The sequence below is a fragment of the Symphalangus syndactylus genome, chromosome 19 (assembly GCF_028878055.3).
Source record: "Symphalangus syndactylus isolate Jambi chromosome 19, NHGRI_mSymSyn1-v2.1_pri, whole genome shotgun sequence".
Classification (NCBI taxonomy): Eukaryota; Metazoa; Chordata; class Mammalia; order Primates; family Hylobatidae; genus Symphalangus; species Symphalangus syndactylus.
The window spans coordinates 21,805,531-21,826,913 of NC_072434.2; the positions used below are offsets into that span (position 1 = coordinate 21,805,531).

A 21,383-nucleotide genomic window follows, 5' to 3' on the forward strand; every position below is an offset into this window, starting at 1 on the left:
GCAGGGCTCAGGGGTCAGGGAAGGAGGCAGCACTCACCAGTAACAGGCATGGCTTGCACTAATGTGTCCAGGGCAGTGGGCTGGCTCTGGCCTCCTTCATTAACTGCTGTCACCCGCACGAAGTAGCCCTCTCCAGGCCGAAGCCCCTTGGCCGTGTAGGTGGTGACTGGCACGGTGCCTGCATGGCATGGGAGCCACTGGAGACTGTCTGAGCTGCACAGCTCCACCACATACCCCTGGGCTTCATCCCCGTCCTGGGTGTCTGGCCCAGCCCAGCTCAGAGTGATGCTGGTGTTCGATGTGTCTGTGACTTGGAGATTCCTCACCGGCCCAGGGGGTCCTGCCAGGCAGCATGGGAGAGTCAGGAATGGCATCTCCTGAGGGAGGCCACTCAGTGTGGATATTGACTAGCCTTCCTTGTGGGAGACTGGGAATTGTTTTCACTTAGCAATTCTGCCTTTAGATTCTTCCTGAAGCACCTACCTTGTTCCAAATTCTTACTGTAACCAGCACTTTGTCTCCGTTATGCACACAGATGCCAGGCCACCTCCACCAGGAAGCCTCCCTCAACTCATTCCCCTCATTCATTCACCAACCTGCCAAACGCCTTCTCCTAACTATCCTTCTGTAATTCCTGAAAACTGATATTTTAGTTGATGAACTCTTGGGTTCCATTATCCCGTAAGACTAGACTTCTATGTGTTTTTATTCTGGACTCTAAGCTCTTAGAGTCAAGACTCTGCCTTTTGGGCACTCAGTGCAGGCTTCTTGTTCTCCACTTGTTACATGAGAACAATAATAATAGCCGGGCGCGGTGGCTCACGCCTGTAATCCCAGCACTTTGGGAGGCCGAGGCGGGCGGATCACGAGGTCAGGAGATCAAGACCATCCTGGCTAATACGGTGAAACCCCGTCTCTACTAAAAATACAAAAAATTAGCTAGGCGAGGTGGCGGGCGCCTGTAGTCCCAGCTACGCGGGAGGCTGAGGCAGGAGAATGGCGTGAACCCCAGGGGGCGGAGCCTGCAGTGAGCAGAGATCGCGCCACTGCACTCCAGCCTGGGTGAAAGAGCGAGACTTCTTTTCAAAAAAAAAAAATAATAGCCCCACCTACCCACAGAGGTTTTAGAACAAGCAAAAAGCACAGTGAGTGTGAAAGGGCTCTGGCCCTCAAGCCTGGCTGCACGTTGGAATCACCTGGTGAGCTTAAAAATGCTGGCACCTAGATGCCACCCCAGAGATTCTGATTTAATTAGTCTGTGGTGCAGTCTAGGCATCAACATTTTTAAGAGTTTTCCAGGTGTTTCTAAATATGCAATGAAGTTTGAAAACCACTGGGCTAGGGCAGTACTTCTCAAACTTTAATTAGTATAGAAGTTACCTGGGGATTTTGGTAAAAAATATAGACCCTGACTCAGTAGGTCTGGGGTGAGGCCTGAGATTCAGCATTTCTCACAAGTTCTAATAAGATGATGTTGCTGGGCCATGGGCCTTGCTTAGCAACAAGAATCCAGAAAATGTAGTGATTGCTGTGGCTACTGTTAGACACTGCTTATCCTATCTATTGTCTCTACTTCCCACCACTGATAAGAGAGATTAACAGGCTGTGGGCCTGTGGCTCATGCCTGTAATCCCAGCACTTTAGGAGGCCGAGGCAGGAGGATAGCTTGAAAGCAGGAGTTCAAGACCAGCCTGGGCAATACAGTGAGACCCTGTCTCTACAAAAAGATAAATTAGCAGGGCATGGTGGCACATGCTCATAGTTCCAGCTGCTTAGGAGGCTGAGGCAGGAGGATTGCTTGAGGCCAGGAGTTCAAGGCTGCAGTGAGCCGAGATTGCATCACTGCACTCCAGCCTGGGTAAGAGTGAGACCCTGTCAGAAAGAGAGAGAGAGAGAGAAAAGAAAAAAAAGAAAAGAATGGAAAGAGAAAGAAAGAAGAGAGGGAGGGAGGAAGGGGGAGAGAGAGAGAAAGAAAGAGAGAAAAAGAGACAGAAAGAAAAGAAAAGAAAAAGAAAGGAAAGAGAAAGAAAGAAGAGAGGGAGGGAGGAAGGGGGGAGAGAGAGAGATAGAAAGAAAGAAAGAAAGAAAGAAAGAAAGAAAGAAAGAAAGAAAGAAGGAAAGAGAGAGAGACAGAAAAGAAAAGAACAGAGAAGAAAAGAAAAGAACACAGAAGAAAAGAAAAGAAAGAGAAAAGATAGGACAGGCTTGGTCCATTTGCAAGGAGTAAGTTGCATGGGCCGGCTTTCCTCCCCCATCCCTCTATTCCACGTTTTGCCCTTCCTAGGACTAAAACTCAGATACCACTTGAACAATGAAAAGTACAGAATGTTCCGGTCTTGTTGGGTTCATTCAAACAGCCTGAACACCTGCAGTGGGCTGGGTCCTGTGGGCCACAGAGATGATCTCCAGGTGTTGACCACCTGGCCCATCCGTCAAGTGCCAGAAATGTGCTGCTCCCCAGAGGACTTGGCGTAGGCAACTGATTAGGGGATGAGAAATACAGAGCAGCATTTTCTAAGCTGTACGCCTTGGAGTGATGCTTTTAATAGGCATTTTGTGAAAAAGCTAGATTCGCATCAAGGTTAGACAGGTTTTTTTCCCCTGCAGGACTTGGAAACATCATAAGCTCACATCATACACATCTTTGATCACAGACATTTTTTGCTGTTCCTGTTATTCTCAGAATGTCTGTTGGCATCTCTCAATACACTCCATGTTCCCGAGACCACAGGTCTCAGATTGGAAATGCTATCTCAGACTGTAAGTTTCTCAAGGGCAGAGATCAGGATTGATTCACCTACTTCCTGGCACAATGATGGCCATTTAGTAGGTGATGGGCAAATATTCATTGGATAGAGAATTGATGCTGAGCTTCCTCTGTTACCTGCCCTCTGCCCTGCCTGATGGGCACACTAGAGTGAGTGGATGTTTATGAGACTGAGGCAGGTGGCCAGCTTGGGGGCTGGCCTGCCTAGAGGCCAAAGAGTGAGTGAAGTGATCTTGAAAAGGACTCTCCTTTTTTCTTCTTCTTCTTTCTTTTCTTTCTTTTTTTTTTTTTTTTTTTGAGACAAGGTCTCCCTCTGTCATGCAGGCTGGAGTGCAGTGGTGCAATCATAGTTCACTGCAGCCTCAAACTCCCAGCTCAAGCAATCCTCCTGCCTCTGCCTCCCCAAATGCTAGGATTACAAGTAGGAACCATTACACTTGGCAGGGAAGGAATCTTCTAATCCCACTGCCTGGCTTCTGGGCCTATTTGATCTCATGTAGGGCCCCTAAGATGTAGCTCACCCAAGAGGCCTTTTGATTTTTATATCCTAGCCCTCCTGACCATCTCCTTCAGGACTGCCCCAACCTGTGACCTTTGACCTCCCATCAAGTCCCACCCAGCTTCAGGGCTATCCCGTGCTCACCTCCACCCCCATCCTGGGTTGGTGCCCTACTTACTCATGGAGTCCCGAGCAAAGACGGCATCCGATGGGGGTCCAGGCTCTCCGGGGCCTGAGGGAGCCACAGCTGTGACCCGGAACTCATACTGACAGCCCTGCCGCACGTCCGCCACCGTCCACTTCCTCTCTGTGAACAGCCCGCCCATGTGAGTCCCACCCTGATGGGGCTGGACATGGGGAGATAGCTTGGGTGCCTCCAAGTTCTGAAGGACACCAAGCCTGGGGTCCTAACACATTCCTCCCTACATCCCTCCACCCGCTGTGACTCAGTTCCCTCCAAGGTGGAAAGAGCACTGCTCAGGACGTCAGGAGCCTCGGATCCCTGTCTGGTTCCACCACTAACTTGCTGGATGTTCTTGGGCAAGTACCTTAATCTCTCTGGTTGTCTCTGCCTTACAGAGTTGCTGTCATATTTAAATAAAGCAGAATCACTAAATAGTGAAATTGGAAGAATGTTCATCTCTCTCTTTCTAGAGATAAGGAAACTGAAGCCCTGACAGGCCTCAGCTTCTAAGTAGCAGAACCATGACCTGAATCCAGGTCTCCTGGCAAGCTCTTCCAAGCCTGTTCTTTCCTCCTCAAACCTGGACTTCCGCAGCATGCATGCAGAGCAAAGAAATGCTAAGTGTTATCACAAGACCCTTCAGCATCTGCCCAGCCCTTTGGCTTTTCCAAGTTCTTTCTGATCTCAGAATGGAGTTTGTTTCTTCGGAAACTACTTAGTGGGGCAGGGAATCCTTCTCTCCCCTTTATGGGTGTGGAAATTCAGATCTAGAGAGGAAGTGAACTGTCCAAGGTCAAGGCCGGAAGTAGAGGGGCCAAGGCTAACGGCTTCATCTCTGGCTCTCAGCTGGGATTTCTGAATCAGGGCTTCTTCACCTCAGCACAATTGAAATTTTTTTGCCAGATTCTTCTTCGGGATTTTTGAGAGGACGAGGTGGGTTCTGTCCTGTGTACTGTAGGATGTTTAACAGCATCCCTGACCTCTTTGCACTAGATGCCAGTAACATTTACCCTCCACCCCATTGTGACCATGAAAAATATCTCCAGACATTGCCAAACCACCCTAGATGAGAATGACTGTATTAAACCAATCTGAACTGAAAAGTCCCTGGGATCCTGGTGCCAGGAGGGGTCTAAGGAAGCTCTGGAAGCCAGGACAATGCTCACCAGGCACCGGCTGGTCGTTCACTGCTGTCCACGTGTTGCTCCCCTTCTTACGCCTCTCGATCAGGTAGCCCAGGATGTGGGCGCTGCCAGGGCCCCGAGGTGCTGTCCATGTCAGTGTGATGCCCTGGCTGGAGGCCGACAAAATGGCTGGCGCAGAAGGGGCCTTGGGGAGAGCTGGGGGCAAGAAAGATTCCAGTCAGCCAGAGGCCTGGGAAAGGTGCCAGCTCATGGGGAGCCCCTGGGGGTAGGGGGCACAGGCATCTGGGACAGGACACACTCCGCCCTGTCCTGGTGAGTGTCGGGGCTGAGCCAGCCCGCCCTAGGTCAGTGTTCTGGCTATTCAAGGGAAGGAATGAAAGGACAGAGAAGGCACTGTAGCCTCGGAGCCTAGAACCAGCCCTGAGGCCCCTCAGCCTCCAGTCCTCTGACAAGATGTTGGAAGAAGATGCTCCTCTCTCCCTGGGGCCCACGACAGTGGGCTTTGCTGGCCCATACACCCATTCCCGGAGACTCTGTAAAACACTTCCTAATCTGGGTGCCAGATCCCAAATGCAGCTGAGGGAAGGAGTCTCCAGAGTGCTACAGAAGGGCCTCCAAAGCCCCGAGCACAGGCTGGTGTCACTCAGCCTCTGGGACAGCCTGCCCTCCTCAGCACAGTGGGGAGCCCAGGAGTGTCCCCCACCCCCAGCCCCAGCCTTTTCTCTCACCCTCAGGAGCCACCAATGTCTCCTCAGACTCCAGGGCCTCGCCAGCCCCCTCTGAGGTCACAGCCCGCACTCGGAAGGCATACTTCCTGCCTGGCTCCACATGGGCATCCGTGAAGGTGGTGCTGTCAGCGGGGGCCTCGCCCACCTTCAGCCAAGTGCTTCTGCCAGCCTGCCGTCTCTCCACCACGTAGCGCTCTACAGTCCGGCCCCCATCATCCCTTGGGGGCCGCCAGCGGAGGCGGACTCCAGCCCTATGGCAATCCTGAACCTCCATGGGGCCTTGTGGGGGATCAGGCTTGTCTGGGGACCCACAGAGAGGAGCGGGAAGAGGAGGGGTCAGAGGAGCTGGAGGGGAGCAGTACCGACACCCCCGACTCCCCCCCACCCCGACTCCCCCCCCACCCCCATCCACTCATCAGCAGATAAGCCTGCAATGGGGCAGACTGTCCAGAGAGCCTTGGGCATTACCCAGAGGGCCACACATTCTTGAGATGTCTCCACCCCCAACACATACATGCACCCAGGGATGTGCCATGGAATGAGCCAGCCCCTCCCAGCCCCACCGTCCGATGGCTGGTATGGGCACCTGCTCGGCCCAGAGCAGTCCTACCTTGCTGGCGCCACTCAGGGCTGGGGACCACCATCCTACCCAGCAACTTCCTGAGGACCCAGTGTATTGGGGTCAGAGAAGCATAACCGGCTCCTCCCCCCCAGCAGGAGCCCAGCACTGTGTTGATCTCAACTACTTCTTCCTAAGCAGTCTGAGCAGAGTCAGGGGTAGGTCTAGATCTTAAACCGCATACAAATGAGGATCAGAGCCAGCAGAGATCATACCCCAGGCCTGCCCTTGATGGCAGGGAGGGCCCAGAACCCCAGGGATTCTCAGGCCTTGGTTGGGGGAAGACAGGGCTGGTACCTATGACTTGCAGAGTGAGCTTGGCCTGCACAGAGCCTCCCTCGCTCGTCAGCGTCACGCTGTACTGGCCACAGTCCTTCCTGCCTGCACTGGGGAGGCACAGCCGCGTGTAGCCATCCCCCAGGTCCACCTGGGCCTCCCTGTCACCACTGCCCACCACCTCAGCCCCGTCCTTCCTCCAGGCAGCCTGAATGGGGAGGTGGCTCTGGAAGGGGATCTTCACTGTCACCGGCTTCCCAGCCTTGACCACCAGTGGCTCTCTCAGTTTCTCTGTCACATCTGGAGCAATGGTAGGGGAATCTAGAAATAAAACAAGACAGTCGAGGAAGACCAGGGCACTGGGCACCTGGGGAATATAGAAAGGAGGACCCAGAGAAGGAAGTTTGGGGGAAGAGTAAGGAATCCCCTGCCCCACCACATGAGGACAAACAAGCGGAAGGGCTTCATCTGCAGCAGGAGAGACCAGGTTTAGACTTCACCAAGAACTTCCTGACAGGGAAAGAGCTAAGATGCTGGAATAGACAGGGTATGAGTCAGCTTTTTAAATCATCTTCTCTGGGGATGAGATTAGATACTGGCTGCAGACTAGCCACAAATTCAGGTGTTTTAAAGCAAGGCATATCAGCTGGTACAAAGAGACTGTGGGACAGGGCAGGGCAGGGCTGGGCCTTACCCTGGACAGTCAGGGTGGCCTCGCTCTGCTGGTCACCGGCTACAAAGGTGTACCTCCCGGCTTGGGTCCCCTGCACGTGCGTGATGAAGAGGCTGTGCCTGAGACCATCTTGCTTAAAGATGACTCCATCCTGGGCGGTGAGCTGGAGACAGGGCCACAGCAGGAGAAGGTCACCCCACTCCCATCCCAGCTCATCCAGGCTAGCTAACCAGAGCCCTTTACTGATGCTGGGATCCTGATAACAGCTGTGTGAATGGAATGCTTATTGCGTGCCAATGCTCTCTGTGCTTAGCACCTTATTTAATTGTCGTAACAACCTTATGAAGTAAGTACTATTATTTGTCCCACTTTATAGATGAGGAAGCCAGACTGTTTGCCAGCTTGCTTGAAGTCCCATAACTGGTAGTAGCAGAGCTGGGATCTGAAGCCAGACCTAGCTGACACTAAGCCCCATGTCCTGAGTCACTGTGATGTCTCTCTTGGGGTGACAGCTTTAATGGAGGATGGGGGGTTGTGCAGGGAGATGAGGGCCCCTTCTGGTTGGGATGAGAAGATGGCATTTCTACAAGGCCTTGAAGGATGGGTAAGATTCAGCAGGTATGGGTATAGAAGCGGTGTTTTGGATGGTGGAAGAACAAGGGGTATGCTGAGGGGTGTAGGATACACGTCATTTAAAAATCCAATTTTATTTTAAACACACCAAGTTATTGGCGATTTAAACTTCTCCCAAGGTAGATACATTAGCAAAATGAAGAATGAAAAGTCTTTCTTTCAAAGCCTCTACCCTCTTCCTCCTCTCTGCTTTACCTCTGTCCCTCCCGCTGGTAAAGAGAAGGTGTGAGGGGAGGCAGTACCTTGATGCCATCCTTAAACCAGGTGCCAGGTCCCAGGTCACTGGTGAGGGTACAGGAGAGTGTGGCAGCCTCCCCCTGATGCACCTCAATGTCAGCCAGGCCCTGGGAGAAGTGGCCCATGGGGCCTGGAGAGACACAGAGGGAGTCCCCAGGACTGAGCCCCCCAGGCCATGGCCTGCGCTGTGCCCTGTAAGGCCACCATGGTCCTGCCAACTGGGCTCAGCTGGTGTCAGCAGGGCTGGTTCCCAGCACCTATGCTGCCTTGCCTCCAATGCCCTGGTCTTCCCAGACAGGAGCCCATGCATTGCTGCTTTTCTCAGTAGGACCTAGGCTGGTCCAGGAGACCTGGGGTGTAAGGTATATGAAGGGCCCCCCTGCCATAGGTGAGAAGTCTGGTAACCCACAGAGAATTGGGTCAACAACTCTGGTGCTGTGGACATAAGGTTTCAAGAGCAGATACCTAGGAGACCTCTGAGCCTCTCACAGGCTGGACCCCATCTGCGTAAAGAGGAAGAGGTTGCTCCCTAAATTTGCAAAAGGTTCCTGAGAATGGGGAGCACTGGCAGGGACAAAGTCCTGGGGCCGGAGGCAGAACTGGGACAGACCCAAGCATCCCAGTGGCCAGGGAGCTCCCCACTGTCTCTAACCCATGGGAGCCAGCTCAGTGGAGAAGCACCTACCTCGGGCATCCTTGGAGAAACTGCTAGTGCCAGGCTTGTATCTGGATGTGGAACTCCGGGTAGCATCTCTCCTCTCTCCATAGATGTCCAACCTGCTGTCTTTGCCACCTCTCCTGCTACCAAGGTGACCAGGGGGCTCCCAGCTCTGATCTTCATTCAGCATCTCCTCCAGGCACCCCCAGTTCTCCCCCATAGGCTGCCACTCCATGCTTCCAGCCTCATCTGCTCCCCTTCTCTTTCCTCCTCCAACCTCAGCCCCTGACTGTGCCTGAGACCTGCTCCTGAGTGAGCCAGGCCTCCTGCCTGACCTCCCAGCCTCTTCCACTCCCTGCCCTTCATCCTCCTTTAGGGCCCCAGGACCCTGGACCTCACCATTCTCAGCTTCCAGGGACCCCTGCTCCCCGAAGGACCTCTTTCCTCCTCTCTGTCCCTTGCCTAGCTGAAAGCTCAGGTCCTGGGTCCCTCCTGACCTATCTCTAGAGGCTTTTCTGCCAAAGGGACCATCTAAGCCATTCCAGGCTCCCTGAGGTCCCGACTCCCCAGGTTTTGGAGTGAGGGCATTCCCCCACTCAGTAGAATTCCCCTTGCCCAGGATACCTGAGTCCTCTGCACCACCAGAACTGCCCCTTCCAGGACTTGAACCTTTGCTATCCTGGGACCATGGGCTTCGGCATCCACCAGCCGCCTCTTGGCCTGGTGCACCCTCCCCGCCCTTAAAGCCCCGTGGCCCTTCATGGGTCCCACTAAAAGCGGCATCTTTCTCCTGCAGAGAACCAGAAGCTCTGGAGCCTGCGGGCTGCTTCCCAGCACCTATGCTGCCTCGGCTAAACCCCTGGTTTTCCCAATCAGGAGCCCAAGCATTGCTCATCCCTTGTCCATCAGCAGGCCCTGATGTTGACTTGCCCCTTCCCCCAGGCATAGAGCTGCAGTCCAGATCCTGGCCTGTCCCCGCTGAACTCCCTGAGCCTATCCTTCTGCTTCCCAAAAGTGAGTCCCCGCTTCCCTGAGATGCCAACCCCCCCTGGCCAGCAACTCTACCCCTGTCTGTCATTCCTGGGCCTGCTTTCCAGATGTCCTGTTCATGTCCAGACCCTAGAGCAGCCATTCCTGCCCAGGTCTCAACTTCCACTGCCCCCTTGCCATCAAGAAACCCAGAAGCCCCCATAATCCCTGCTTGGTCTGGAGGCCTATCCTTCACCCTGGGAGCCCCTCTGTCTCTAGAAGACCCTGGAGTCCCAGAACTATCTTGCCATTCTTTGACATCTGGTTTTCCCTTGGCACCAGCAGCCTCCGAGGCCTCAGGGATCCCTGAAGTTCCATAGCCCCCAAGATCTTTGGTGGAGCCTCGCTCATCTGAAAGAGTCTGTCGCCCTCCCTGAGACCCCAGCACCCCTGGGCCCCTGGGGCTGTCTCTGTGTGTCATGCCACCTGGAGTGCCTGACATTCTAGCCATCCCAGGTTCCACCCCAGGTCCTGCCCCATCCACAAGCCCTGTATCCCTGGCTCGCTCTGGACCATCCTTGGAGCTCGTGCCACCCTCTGATGCTACCCAATATCCTGACCGGTGCCCCATGGCTTTATGGCCTCTGGGTCCAGCCTCATGTCCTATACCAGCTGGTGAGCCTGGTACTCCAAGCCTCCCTGAACCATCTCCATAACCCATCTCACCCTCTGGCCCCATTTCCCCAGATCCTCCCGAGCCTCCCCTATAACTGACCTCACTCCCTGACCCCATGCCATTAGTTTCCCCAAAGCCTTGCCTAGAACCCGCCTCATTCCATGACAAAATGCACCCAGAATCCCCCAAACTACCCCTAGAACCTGCCTCGCTCCCTAATGGAATCCTCCCAGAACCCCCTAAAACATTCTTATAAACTGCCTCACTCCCTGAACTGATTTTTCCAGAACCGCCTAAACCATTCCTGTAATTTGTGTAACTCCCTGAACCCATTGCCTCAGGAGCTCCCAAACCCTTCCTATAACCTGCCACATCCATTGACCCCATTTCCCCAGAACTGCCTAAACCATCCCTAAAACCTGCCTTATTCCCTGAACCCATTCCCTCAGGAGCCCCCAAATCCTTCCTACAACCTGCCTCATCCACTGACCCCATTTCTCCAGAATCCCTTAAACCATCCCTAAAACCTGCCTTACTCCCTGAACCCATTCCCTCAGGAGCCCCAAAATCCTTCCTATAACCTGCTTCATCCACTGACCCCATTTCTCCAGAACTCCCTAAACCATCCCTAAAACCTGCCTTACTCCCTGAAACTATTCCCTCAGGAGCCCCCAAATCTTTCCTATAATCTGCCTCATTCACTGACCCCATTTCTCCAGAATCCCTTAAACCATCCCTAAAACCTGCCTTACTCCCTGAACCCATTCCCTTAGGAGCCCCCAAATCCTTCCTACAATCTGCCTCATCCACTGACCCCATTTCTCCAGAACCCTCTAAACCATCCCCAAAACCTGCCTTACTCCTTGAACCCATTCCCTCAGGAGCCCCCAAATCCTTCCTATAACCTGCCTCATCCACTGACCCCATTTCTCCAGAATCCCTTAAACCATCCCTAAAACCTGCCTTACTCCTTGAACCCATTCCCTTAGGAACCCCCAAATCCTTCCTGTAACCTGCCTCATTCACTGACCCCAATTCTCCAGAACTCCCTAAACCATCCCTAAAACCTGCCTTACTCCCTGATCCCATTCCCTCAAGAGCCCCCAAATCCTTCCTATAACCTGCCTCATCCACTGACCCCATATCTCCAGAACCCCCTAAACCATCCCTGAAACCTGCCTTACTCCCTGAACCCATTCCCTCAGGAGCCCCCAAATCCTTCCTATAACCTGCCTCATCCACTGACCCCATTTCTCCAGAACTCCCTAAACCATCCCTAAAACCTGCCTTACTCCCTGAACCCATTCCCTTAGGAGCCCCCAAATCCTTCCTATAACCTGCCTTATTCACTGACCCCATTTCCCCAGAACCCCCTAAACCATCCCTGAAACCTGCCTTACTCCCTGAACCCATTCCCTTAGGAGCCCCCAAATCCTTCCTATAACCTGCTTCATCCACTGACCCCATTTCTCCAGAACTCCCTAAACCATCCCTAAAACCTGCCTTACTCCCTGAACCCATTCCCTCAGGAGCCCCCAAATCCTTCCTATAATCTGCCTCATTCACTGACCCCATTTCTCCAGAATCCCTTAAACCATCCCTAAAACCTGCCTTACTCCCTGAACCCATTCCCTTAGGAGCCCCCAAATCCTTCCTACAATCTGCCTCATCCACTGACCCCATTTCTCCAGAACCCTCTAAACCATCCCTAAAACCTGCCTTACTCCCTGAACCCATTCCCTCAGGAGCCCCTAAATCCTTCCTACAATCTGCCTCATCCACTGACCCCATTTCTCCAGAACCCCCTAAACCATCCCTAAAACCTGCCTTACTCCCTGAACCCATTCCCTCAGGAGCCCCCAAATCCTTCCTACAATCTGCCTCATCCACTGACCCCATTTCTCCAGAACCTCCTAAACCATCCCTAAAACCTGCCTTACTCCCTGAACCCATTCCCTTAGGAGCCCCCAAATCCTTCCTACAATCTGCCTCATCCACTGACCCCATTTCTCCAGAACTCCCTAAACCATCCCTAAAACCTGCCTTACTCCCTGAACCCATTCCCTTAGGAGCCCCCAAATCCTTCCTACAACCTTCCTTATCCACTGACCCCATTTCTCCAGAACCCCCTAAACCATCCCTAAAACCTGCCTTACTCCCTGAACCCATTCCCTTAGGAGCCCCCAAATCCTTCCTATAACCTGCCTTATTCACTGACCCCATTTCTTCAGAACCCCCTAAACCATCCCTGAAACCTGCCTTACTCCCTGAACCCATTCCCTCAGGAGCCCCCAAATCCTTCCTATAACCTGCCTCATCCACTGACCCCATTTCCCCAGAACTCCCTAAACCATCCCTAAAACCTGCCTTATTCCCTGAACCCATTCCCTCAGGAGCCCCTAAATCCTTCCTATAACCTGCTTCATTCACTGACCCCATTTCTCCAGAACCCCCTAAACCATCCCTAAAACTTGCCTTACTCCCTGAACCCATTCTCTTAGGAGCCCCCAAATTCTTCCTATAACCTGCCTTATTCACTGACCCCATTTCTTCAGAACCCCCTAAACCATCCCTAAAACCTGCCTTACTCCCTGAACCCATTCCCTCAGGAGTCCCCAAATCCTTCCTATAACCTGCCTTATCCACTGACCCCATTTCTCCAGAACCCCTTAAACCACCCCTATAACCTGCTTTGCTCCCTGAACCCACTCCCTCAGAAACCCCCAAATCTTTCCTACAGCCTGCCTCATCAATTAACCCCATTTCCCCAGAACCCCTTAAACCACCCCTGTAACCTGCCTTGCTGCCTGAATCCATTCCCTCAGGAGCTCCCAAATTTCTCCTATAACCTGCGTCATCCATTGACCTCATTTCTCCAGAACCCCTTAAGCCATCCCTATAACCTGCCTTGCTCCCTGTGCCCATTCCCTCAGGAGCCCCCAAATCCTCTCTATAACCTGACCCCATTTTCCCATAACCTCCAATCCCATTCCTATGACCTGACTCATCCACTGACCCCATCTCCCCAGGACCCCTTAAACCACCCCTATAACCTGCACCCATTCCCTCAGGAACTCCCAAATCTTTCCTATTATCTGCTTCATCCATTGACTCCATTTCCCTGGAACCCTTTAAACCACCCCTATAATCTGCCTTGCTCCCTGAACTTATTCCCTCAGGAGCCCCTAAATCTTTCCTATAACCTGCTTCATCCATTGACCCCATTGCCCCAGAACCCCCTACACCATCCCTATAATCTGCCTTGCTCCCCGAACCCATATTCTCAAGAGCCCCCAAATCTTTCCTATAACCTTCCTTATCCACTGACCCCATTTCCCCAATACCCTTCCTACAACCTGGCCCATCTGCTGATCCCATTCCTTGGAGGCCTCCTGAACCATCTCTAAAGCCTGCCTCACCCCCTGGCCCTGTACTCCTAGGACCAAGGGCCCTTGACCTTCCTCCATAGGCTGTTCTGACCCCAGTTCCCTGAGGCCCTGGAAGTTCTGATCCATCCTCATAACCCAGCACATTGCCAGCCCCATAAGCCCACTGGCTCTCAGAAGCAGCCCCAGTGTGAGGTGCGAGTGACTCAGGGTGCCTGGTATCATCCCTATAACCAGCTCCAGCTCCAGAGGCCCTAGCACCAGGGCATCTTGCCCCATCCCCCTCACCCACTTTGCTCCCTGCCCTCAGAGACCCTGGTCCCATGGCTCCTGGACCCCTAGAGCCATCTTCATAGCCTCCTTCTCCAAAGGTCCCCAGGGCCTCTAAGGCTCTGAAGCCCCCATAATTTCCAGTCTGACCCCAAGGCCTTATTTTTCCAGAGCTCTCTGGTTCTGCTTCCACACATCCCATCCCAGCAGTCTCCACTACTCCAGGGGCCTTGAGACCACCTCTACCCACAGACCCTGTCACCCCAGGACTCCCTAAGCTGGCATCTGAATGGTGCCCTCCCCTAGGGTCCATGCCGCCCTGGCATGCAGAGGCCCAATTCCTGGTGTCATCCGTGGGTGCTCCATCAGGACTACCTGAGCCATTCTTAAGACTGGCAACTCTCCCAGACCCTCCTCCTGCAGGGCCAGAATCTTCGTTTCCAGACCACACTCCCCCAGGCACTCCGGAGCCATGCCTATACGCACCCCCTTCGTCAGACTCCATTTCTGCAGGTGCCCTAGGGGAAACTGTACAACCAGCACCATGGCCGGATCCCATTTCTCCTGGAACCCCTGAGCCATAGCTATAACCAACCCCGCTTTTAGGGCCTATTCTCCTAGAATATCCTAAGCCACCCTCGTACCTAGATTCTATTCTCCCGGGACCTTCCAAGCCATCTTTATAGCCTGTCCCACCTCTGGGTCTTTTTACTCTGGAGTTCCCTGACCCATTCCAGAAATCTAGTTCAGACCCTATTGACCCAGGACCTCTTAATCCTTCCTTATCTCCTAGTGTCCCCCCAGATCCCTGAGCACCCAGGCCTGGAGCCCTAGTTAGCCCACAGCTTCTGGCATCCACCCCCTGACCAGACTCCGTCAGTTCAGCCACCCAGATACCACCCATACCCTCTTGCCCTCCACTGGACCCCAGCACTCCAGGCCCATGGTGGGCCCCAGTTTTTCTGAGGCTAGATGGTGTGTCATCCCAAGGACTTGTGCCCTTAGATTCTATTCTGCCAACACCCCCTGCTGCTCTTTGACCTGCTGTCCAGCCCTGGGAAGACTGGAAGCTTCTGGGGTCATCCCCTACCTCACCCGAGGCCCAAGCTGTTTCCTGGCCATCCCCTCCCCTGAGCTCCTGTAGGCCACCTTCGCAGCCTCTGGGGTCTCCTGGGCCTCCAGGGCCAGTTTTGTAGGCACTTCCTCCAACTACAGACTCCCCCTGGCATAGACCATCTGCCTCCTGCAGTGAGTCTTCAGCTTTGAGCTCAGGACTCACATCTCCCAGAAGGAATTTTCTACCACCTGATATTGATGGTTCCTGGAAGCCCTTGCCTCCAGGTGTCTGTCCTAGAAACTCTCCTGAACCCCAGTAGCCCCTGGCTTCCCAATAGTCAGTATCTCTATCTCCCTGAGAACCCCAGGATTCAGGGCCCATGCCTACCTTGGAGCCAGAACCTCTTCCTCCAGTAAACTCCAGGGTGCCAGGACCTCCTGCCCCATTGCTGTCTCCAGCTTCTCCCAGGCCAGTCCCACTACCCCACACTTCTATTCCTCTCCCCCTTTCCCTACTTGGAGCATCCCCTCTGTCCATCTCAGCCAGGCTGTCATCCTGTGAAATCTCTATCTGCTTTCCTCTTGGCCAGGACCCTACAGGATCAGACTGGCATCCCTGCAGGTCGCTCTTTCCTCTCCCAGGTCCCAGTCGAGCATCCCACAGTTGCTCTGGGGCGTGCCTGTCCAGTTGTCTTCCACTGACCCCTCTGTGCTCCTTTCCTTCCCTTCTGCTCCCCAGTCCTCCAGACTGAAGCAGACTGGACTCAGCTTCCCAGCCTCTTGCTGTCCTCCAGCATTCATCACCATTGCTGTCTCTGCCACGATCTTGCTGTCGTTTTTCTGGGAGGCCCAACCCTGATTCTGAGCTCTCTCCCTGTAGATGGGGCCTCTCTGCAAGGCTTCTGGCCCAGCCTCCCTCTCTGCGGGATTGATTTTCCCTGGGAAGAGTGGCTCTACTTCCCTCTGCTACTAGAAAGCCCTCGCCCTCCTGTCCAGGGCCCCAGGCTGAGTCAGCTGCCCCTTTGTCCCTCATCAAGGAGTAGCCATGTCTGCCAAGGCCATCCCTGTCTGGGCTGGCTATGTGCTGGAGCCCAGAAGCCGGCCCAGCCCCTTCAAGGGAGCCCTCCCTGGGGCCCTGCTCTCTGGATTTCTCTCCCTGGCTGTTGATGCTCCCAGACTTTTCTGCTCCTGAGGCCTGGGCTCCTTGCCTCTGCAGTTGGTGGTCAGCACTTGTGGACTGAAGGTCTTTATCCTTCCCAGCTTCGGTGAGGGATTATTCATATGGAAGGTCAGTGCCCACATGGAGAGACAAGAGAAAATACCAAAACTCCTGTTAAATCTGGCCAAAGCACCCGCCTGAGCCCAACTGCTTGCCTGACCTGGGCTTCCCCAGGAGAGAAGCAAGGTGACCACCTGGGAAGGAAGCCAGGGTGTTCCAGGGATGGATGGGTGAATCCCATCACCACCTTCCCTAGTCCTATACCCATAGGCCACCCTGCTACAGGCTTCATGAGGGTTTTGGAGAAAACGTGTAAGCCAAAAGTCATTTGTTTATCAAACTGCCGCAGCAGGTGCATGGTTTTTAAAATATCGACTTGCTCTACCACCTGCCTTACTTATGTCCAATTTACACTTTCCTGGGAACATCTTGAACCCAAATTTCAATCCCCAGGGAAGTTTGAGAGTGCTCTCTGGTCTGGTGCAGGGGCTTCTCATCCAGACTGAACTTGGGCCACTGTCCCAAGGCTGCCTAGGACCCTAGAGCCATCTGTGCCCCAGAGTAATTCCAACAGACCCAGTGGAGCAGGCATAGCTGAGAAGGGTTGGGTTGGCCATGAAGGTCTGCACTGCAGTGGGTGGAGAATAATCTAAGGAGCCTTCCTTATTCTCCCTGAGCAAGGGAATCGTTCCAGAGCAAATGACTGACCAAAGGAAATCCCACTGCTTCATCTTCCTCATGCCTCTGCAGCCCCAAGGTCTTCCCTGGAGGCAGAGAAAGACAGAGCTGTGAAGCACTCACCTTCAACCACCAGCCAGGCGCTGGAAGTATAGAGCCCAGTGCCCAGGGAGTAGGGGCCCATGTCTGAGAAATGGACCCCCCTCACCACCAGCCGGTGGGTCAGCCCGTCGGGGGACACGAACACTTCATATTTGTCACTGGGGTGGAGTAGCCGGTGCCGGAAATGCCAGGCTGCACTAGGGCAGGGACTGGAGAGGGTACATTCGAAGACTGCGTCACCCTGCTCCTCACAGTGGGTCTCCGCCAGTGGGACCGCCACTCTTGGGGGGATGGCTGCCAGAGAAGCAGGAATGGGGATATCAGCTTGATGGTTTGACACAGTGTGATCTGAGGCGGCAAGGCTGGCCGTTCAGAAATCCTGGCTTAGACCAGCTCAGCCACAAACTCCCCGTGTTACCTTGGACAGGTCACCTCCGGACCTCAGGTGTCAATTCCCCCCACATAAAATGAGGGGTTACAATTATGAGCAACGAGGCTTATTTTCAGCTCTGGGATTCTATACTTCTAAACCCAAAAGTTGTATTTGGGACAAGGTGGATGCATGAAGGAAACCACTATGCTAAGAGCCAGTAGTTTATCTTATTCATCCTTGTGACCATCTCTAAGGTAAGTATTATCAATTTCTTTTTACAGGTGAGAAAACTGAGGCTTAAAAAGTTAAATAACTTGCCCCAGTCTTACGCAGTTAAGAGAAACCAAGATTCACACCCAGGTCTGGCTGACTCCCAAACCCATACTCCTTTTCCCAAACTGCTTTCCAAAGCCCCATCTGGGCACCTCCCCATGCTGGGACACATAACCCCCTTTTTTCTTCCCCAACTTTGATTTGGCCATGTTCTTATGACATGTCTGTCCAAAGCTGCCTTCCCCAGGCCTCTCCTTGTCCTTTCAAGAACCCCCTCGAGCTGGCAGGTGCTCTGAGAGTGATGTGGACACAGGTACTCATGGGGATGGGACAGAGTTTGATGAAGGAGGAGTGTCAGTTCCTAGATGGGGAAGGAATACAGGAAGCAGGAAAGGAAAGGTCTGGTATGGAGCTCGAGGATGCCTAACCCAGAGATTCTTGCTAGGGCGTTGTGGGAGATGAGGGCATGCAACAGAAAGGAGTTTTAGAGGCTGTGCGATTAGTCTGGATCTGATCCGAAACTAATTGGTGGCTGCAGAAGGTCTAAGCAGAGGCATGACACGTATGTTCTATGTCTGTGACAGTAATTCAGTAGAACCCAGCTCAGCACCAGGAGAGATAACTTGCACCAAGGCTTTGGAAAGCAGAAAGCATCAAAATTTGGCCATCTAGGTATGTGTCCCTCTCCCAATTGTCTTTGCAGCTGGGGCCACGTCACATTTACCCCCCAACACACACATTGCACCAACATGGACTCCATTTCTAACAGATCTCCCCAACTCCAACTTCGGCAGTGTAGACCACTCACCACCGGCCTCCAGTTCTGTGGAGAAGACCACAGCATCCTCCACCTTGACCTGGTAAATGCCAGCATCCTCAGGCCTCAGATCTTGGATCTGGAACTCATAGCGCTTCCCCAGCCGGCGCAGACAGTGCTTGGTCTGGTTGTTGAAGCCATAGGGGATCATCTCACCATCCTAAGGCCAGAAAAGGAAGAGGAGGCGGGCCTCAGTGGGTCCTCAGTGCTTCCTGCCCCAGTCCCATTCTGGCTATAACCAGCAGTTTTCTCCCACGGGCCCAGTCACCAGACAACAGATTCCTGAAACCATAGAGGAGCTGGGATGGGGTGGACAGCAGGGCCTGGAGGACATGGGAACAGGGATTATGAGCTGGATGGGAATCCATGCTCTAGCAATGTCCATGGAGTGAAAAGTCTGCAAGTGTTATACAAAGGGGCACCTGAAGTTGCTGACATTCCAGCTCAGGCTGTGAGTAGGGTTACTCCCCAGCAGCCCTGCAAGGATACAGGGGAGGCCAGACACAACACCCATGGCCCAGAGGCCCCAGCTCAACTTATTCACCAACAGGAACTTGCAGAGTATAACATCAGATATCCATAAGGCTCTACAAAACCCAGTCATCTATATGCATACCTACTTTAACTAAGCCCTAGATAGCTTTGCTACTTGCTGAATATTAACAACAGCTAATACTTATTAGGGGCCCACTGTGTGCCAGGCACTGTTTCAGGTACTTAGGACACATCAATGCATAAAACAAAGATTCCTGCTCTCACTAGCTAAAATCCTACGGAGGAAAAATATAAATAATAAATGTCATAAATAAGTAAATAATTTATGTTAGAAAAAAATAGAACTGGCCGGGCGTGATGGCTCATGCATGTAATCCCAGCATTTTGGGAGGTTGAGGCGGGTGAATCACTTGAGGCCAAGAGTTCAAGAGCAGCTGGCCAACATGGTGAAACCCTGTCTGTACTGAAAATACAAAAAATTAGCTGGATGTGGTGGCAAACACCTGTAATCCCAGCTACTCGGAAGGCTGAGGCAGAAGAATTGCTTGAACCTGGGAGGGAGAGGTTGCAGTGAGCCGAGATTGCACCACTGCACTCCAGGCTGGGCAACAGAATGAGACAAAAGGAAGGAAGGAAGGAAGGAAGGAAGGAAGGAAGGAAGGAAGGAAGGAAGGAAGGAAGGAAGGAAGGAAGGAAGGAAGGAAAGAAAGAAAAAGAAAGAGAGAAAGAGAGAGAAAACTAGGGAACAAAAAGGTAGATATGTGTCCAGGGCTCCTGAGTGCCCGGATGGGGCTGGAGGGACATAGTGGAATCACACGGAGTGGCCAAGGGAAGTCTCTTTGCCATGAAGGAATTAGCCCTGTTGATATGGGGGATGAACATGCCAAGCAGAGGGAACACCTGGGCAAAGGAACAGGGACAAGGCCAATGGGGCAGGAACTGAGGGACAAGGGGAAGAGAAGCAGGAATGAGCAGAGAGGTGAGGGAAGGGGTAAGTCACGCATTATGTCATTTAGCGCTGCAGTACACCATGAGGCAGGTCCTATATTATCCCCAGTTCACAAGTGAGGAAGCCGAGGCATGGGGAAGATAAGTATCTTGTCTGAGGTCATACAGCTTATAAGTGATGAAGCTGGATGAGTTTGGCTACAAAACTAGCCAAATTTTACCAGCTGCTCCCCACCTGCCTCTGCCCCCATCTGGTTGGCAGGTAATTACTCCTAGAGCCCAGATAGGGATGTATGAAGTCTCTGGAAAGAAAGCTCAGATGGAAAGGGGTGCACTTTCTCAGAACCCTTTTTTCACCCCTGTGCTCTGGTGTTAGACACAATTTACAGAGAATCACAGGCCCAGCTGGAGAGCCTAGTTGCTCAGTATGAGATAAGAAGTCCCTGTGGATGGATGGTCTACACCAGGGCTTGGCCCAAATCCAGCCAGGAACTCCATGGGATGAGGGGCTCACCACTTGTGTGCTCTGGTTGTTCCCATGGAGGAATCCTGGGTACCCATAGTTCCCTCCCCACTAGACCTGCAGCATCCCTGCCAGATCCCCCCACCCATAGCCCCTTCAGCCTCACCTTATACAGGTAAATCTTGCTCTGAGAATCCTTGAGATCCAGCTCCAGGTCAAACTTTGCAATCCCATCTTTGGTGACCCTGATGTGTCTTAAGCTGGAGATGGCATTGAGGTACTACAAAGCAGACAAACCCACCAGGAGAGTTCATGAAGCTCTCTCTTTGGGGTACTCCAAACCCTGGTAACATAGGCCCTGGTAACATCCCAGGCCCATAGCATTCCAGAGGAGCATGCATTGGCCCCTTTTACAAGTGGGGAAAAGTAAGCGTCTCAAGGAAGGAAATTCTCCAAGATGAGAGATCAGATCAGGAAGACAACCAAGAAAAGACCCCAGGTGTCCAGGTGCTAGAACACAGTAGGGCTTTTCCATTTATCTGTACTTCTAACAAACATTAGTTGAACACTTACTGTGTGCAAAGCTCTGTGCTGGGTCCTATGTTAAAGCCAATGAGAAAGCTTGGAGGAGAGAAGGCTGAGACCCCAGGTGTTAGGTTTAAGGAAACTTATCTTTCAAGGGGATAAGATACTATTTTCAGGATAATGAAAACTAGTTGTTTTCCGTTTTCAGAAGAAAAATTAGACTTACGCTATAGTTAAGTTAGACACAGGAAAGAAATTCCTGTACAGCTGATAAGATTCTGGGATCAGAGTGCTAATGGGAACTGTGAAATTCCCTTCCATGAAAGCCTTTAGCAATAAACCAGGTAGCCAGGCGCGGTGGCTCACGCCTGTAATCCCAGCACTTTGGGAGGCCGAGGTAGGCGGATCACGAGGTCAGGAGATCGAGACCATCCTGGCTAACACGGTGAAACCCCGTCTCTACTAAAAATACAAAAAGTTAGCCGGGTGTGGTGGCGGGCACCTGTAGTCCCAGCTACTCAGGAGGCTGAGGCAGGAGAATGGCATGAACCCGGGAGGCGGAGCTTGCAGTGAGCTGAGATCGCACCAATGCACTCCAGCCTGGGCGAAAGAGCAAGACTCCATCTTAAAAAAAAAAAAAAAAGGTACCCCCCCATCTGGTGACAATGATAATGATAGCAAAAATCAAGGCACTAAGCTAAGTACTTTAATTAC

At 52.8% G+C, this 21,383-nt stretch overlaps 1 protein-coding gene across 1 annotated transcript in view; it reads right to left on the reverse strand.

Annotated features, from left to right (window-relative positions):
• IGFN1 (immunoglobulin like and fibronectin type III domain containing 1) overlaps positions 1-21,383 on the reverse strand; it is a 38,441-nt gene that overhangs the window by 7,151 nt on the left and 9,907 nt on the right. Inside the window, exons 9-20 of the mRNA XM_055234452.2 lie at positions 20,311-20,424; positions 18,230-18,398; positions 16,797-17,069; positions 15,985-16,036; positions 8,447-8,562; positions 7,767-7,891; positions 6,913-7,054; positions 6,240-6,539; positions 5,324-5,623; positions 4,617-4,790; positions 3,445-3,573; positions 38-340 (exon numbers count right to left, since the gene is read on the reverse strand). Coding sequence (XP_055090427.1) covers positions 38-340; positions 3,445-3,573; positions 4,617-4,790; positions 5,324-5,623; positions 6,240-6,539; positions 6,913-7,054; positions 7,767-7,891; positions 8,447-8,562; positions 15,985-16,036; positions 16,797-17,069; positions 18,230-18,398; positions 20,311-20,424 — 2,197 coding nt within the window. The remainder of the gene's footprint in view (positions 1-37; positions 341-3,444; positions 3,574-4,616; positions 4,791-5,323; positions 5,624-6,239; positions 6,540-6,912; positions 7,055-7,766; positions 7,892-8,446; positions 8,563-15,984; positions 16,037-16,796; positions 17,070-18,229; positions 18,399-20,310; positions 20,425-21,383) is intronic.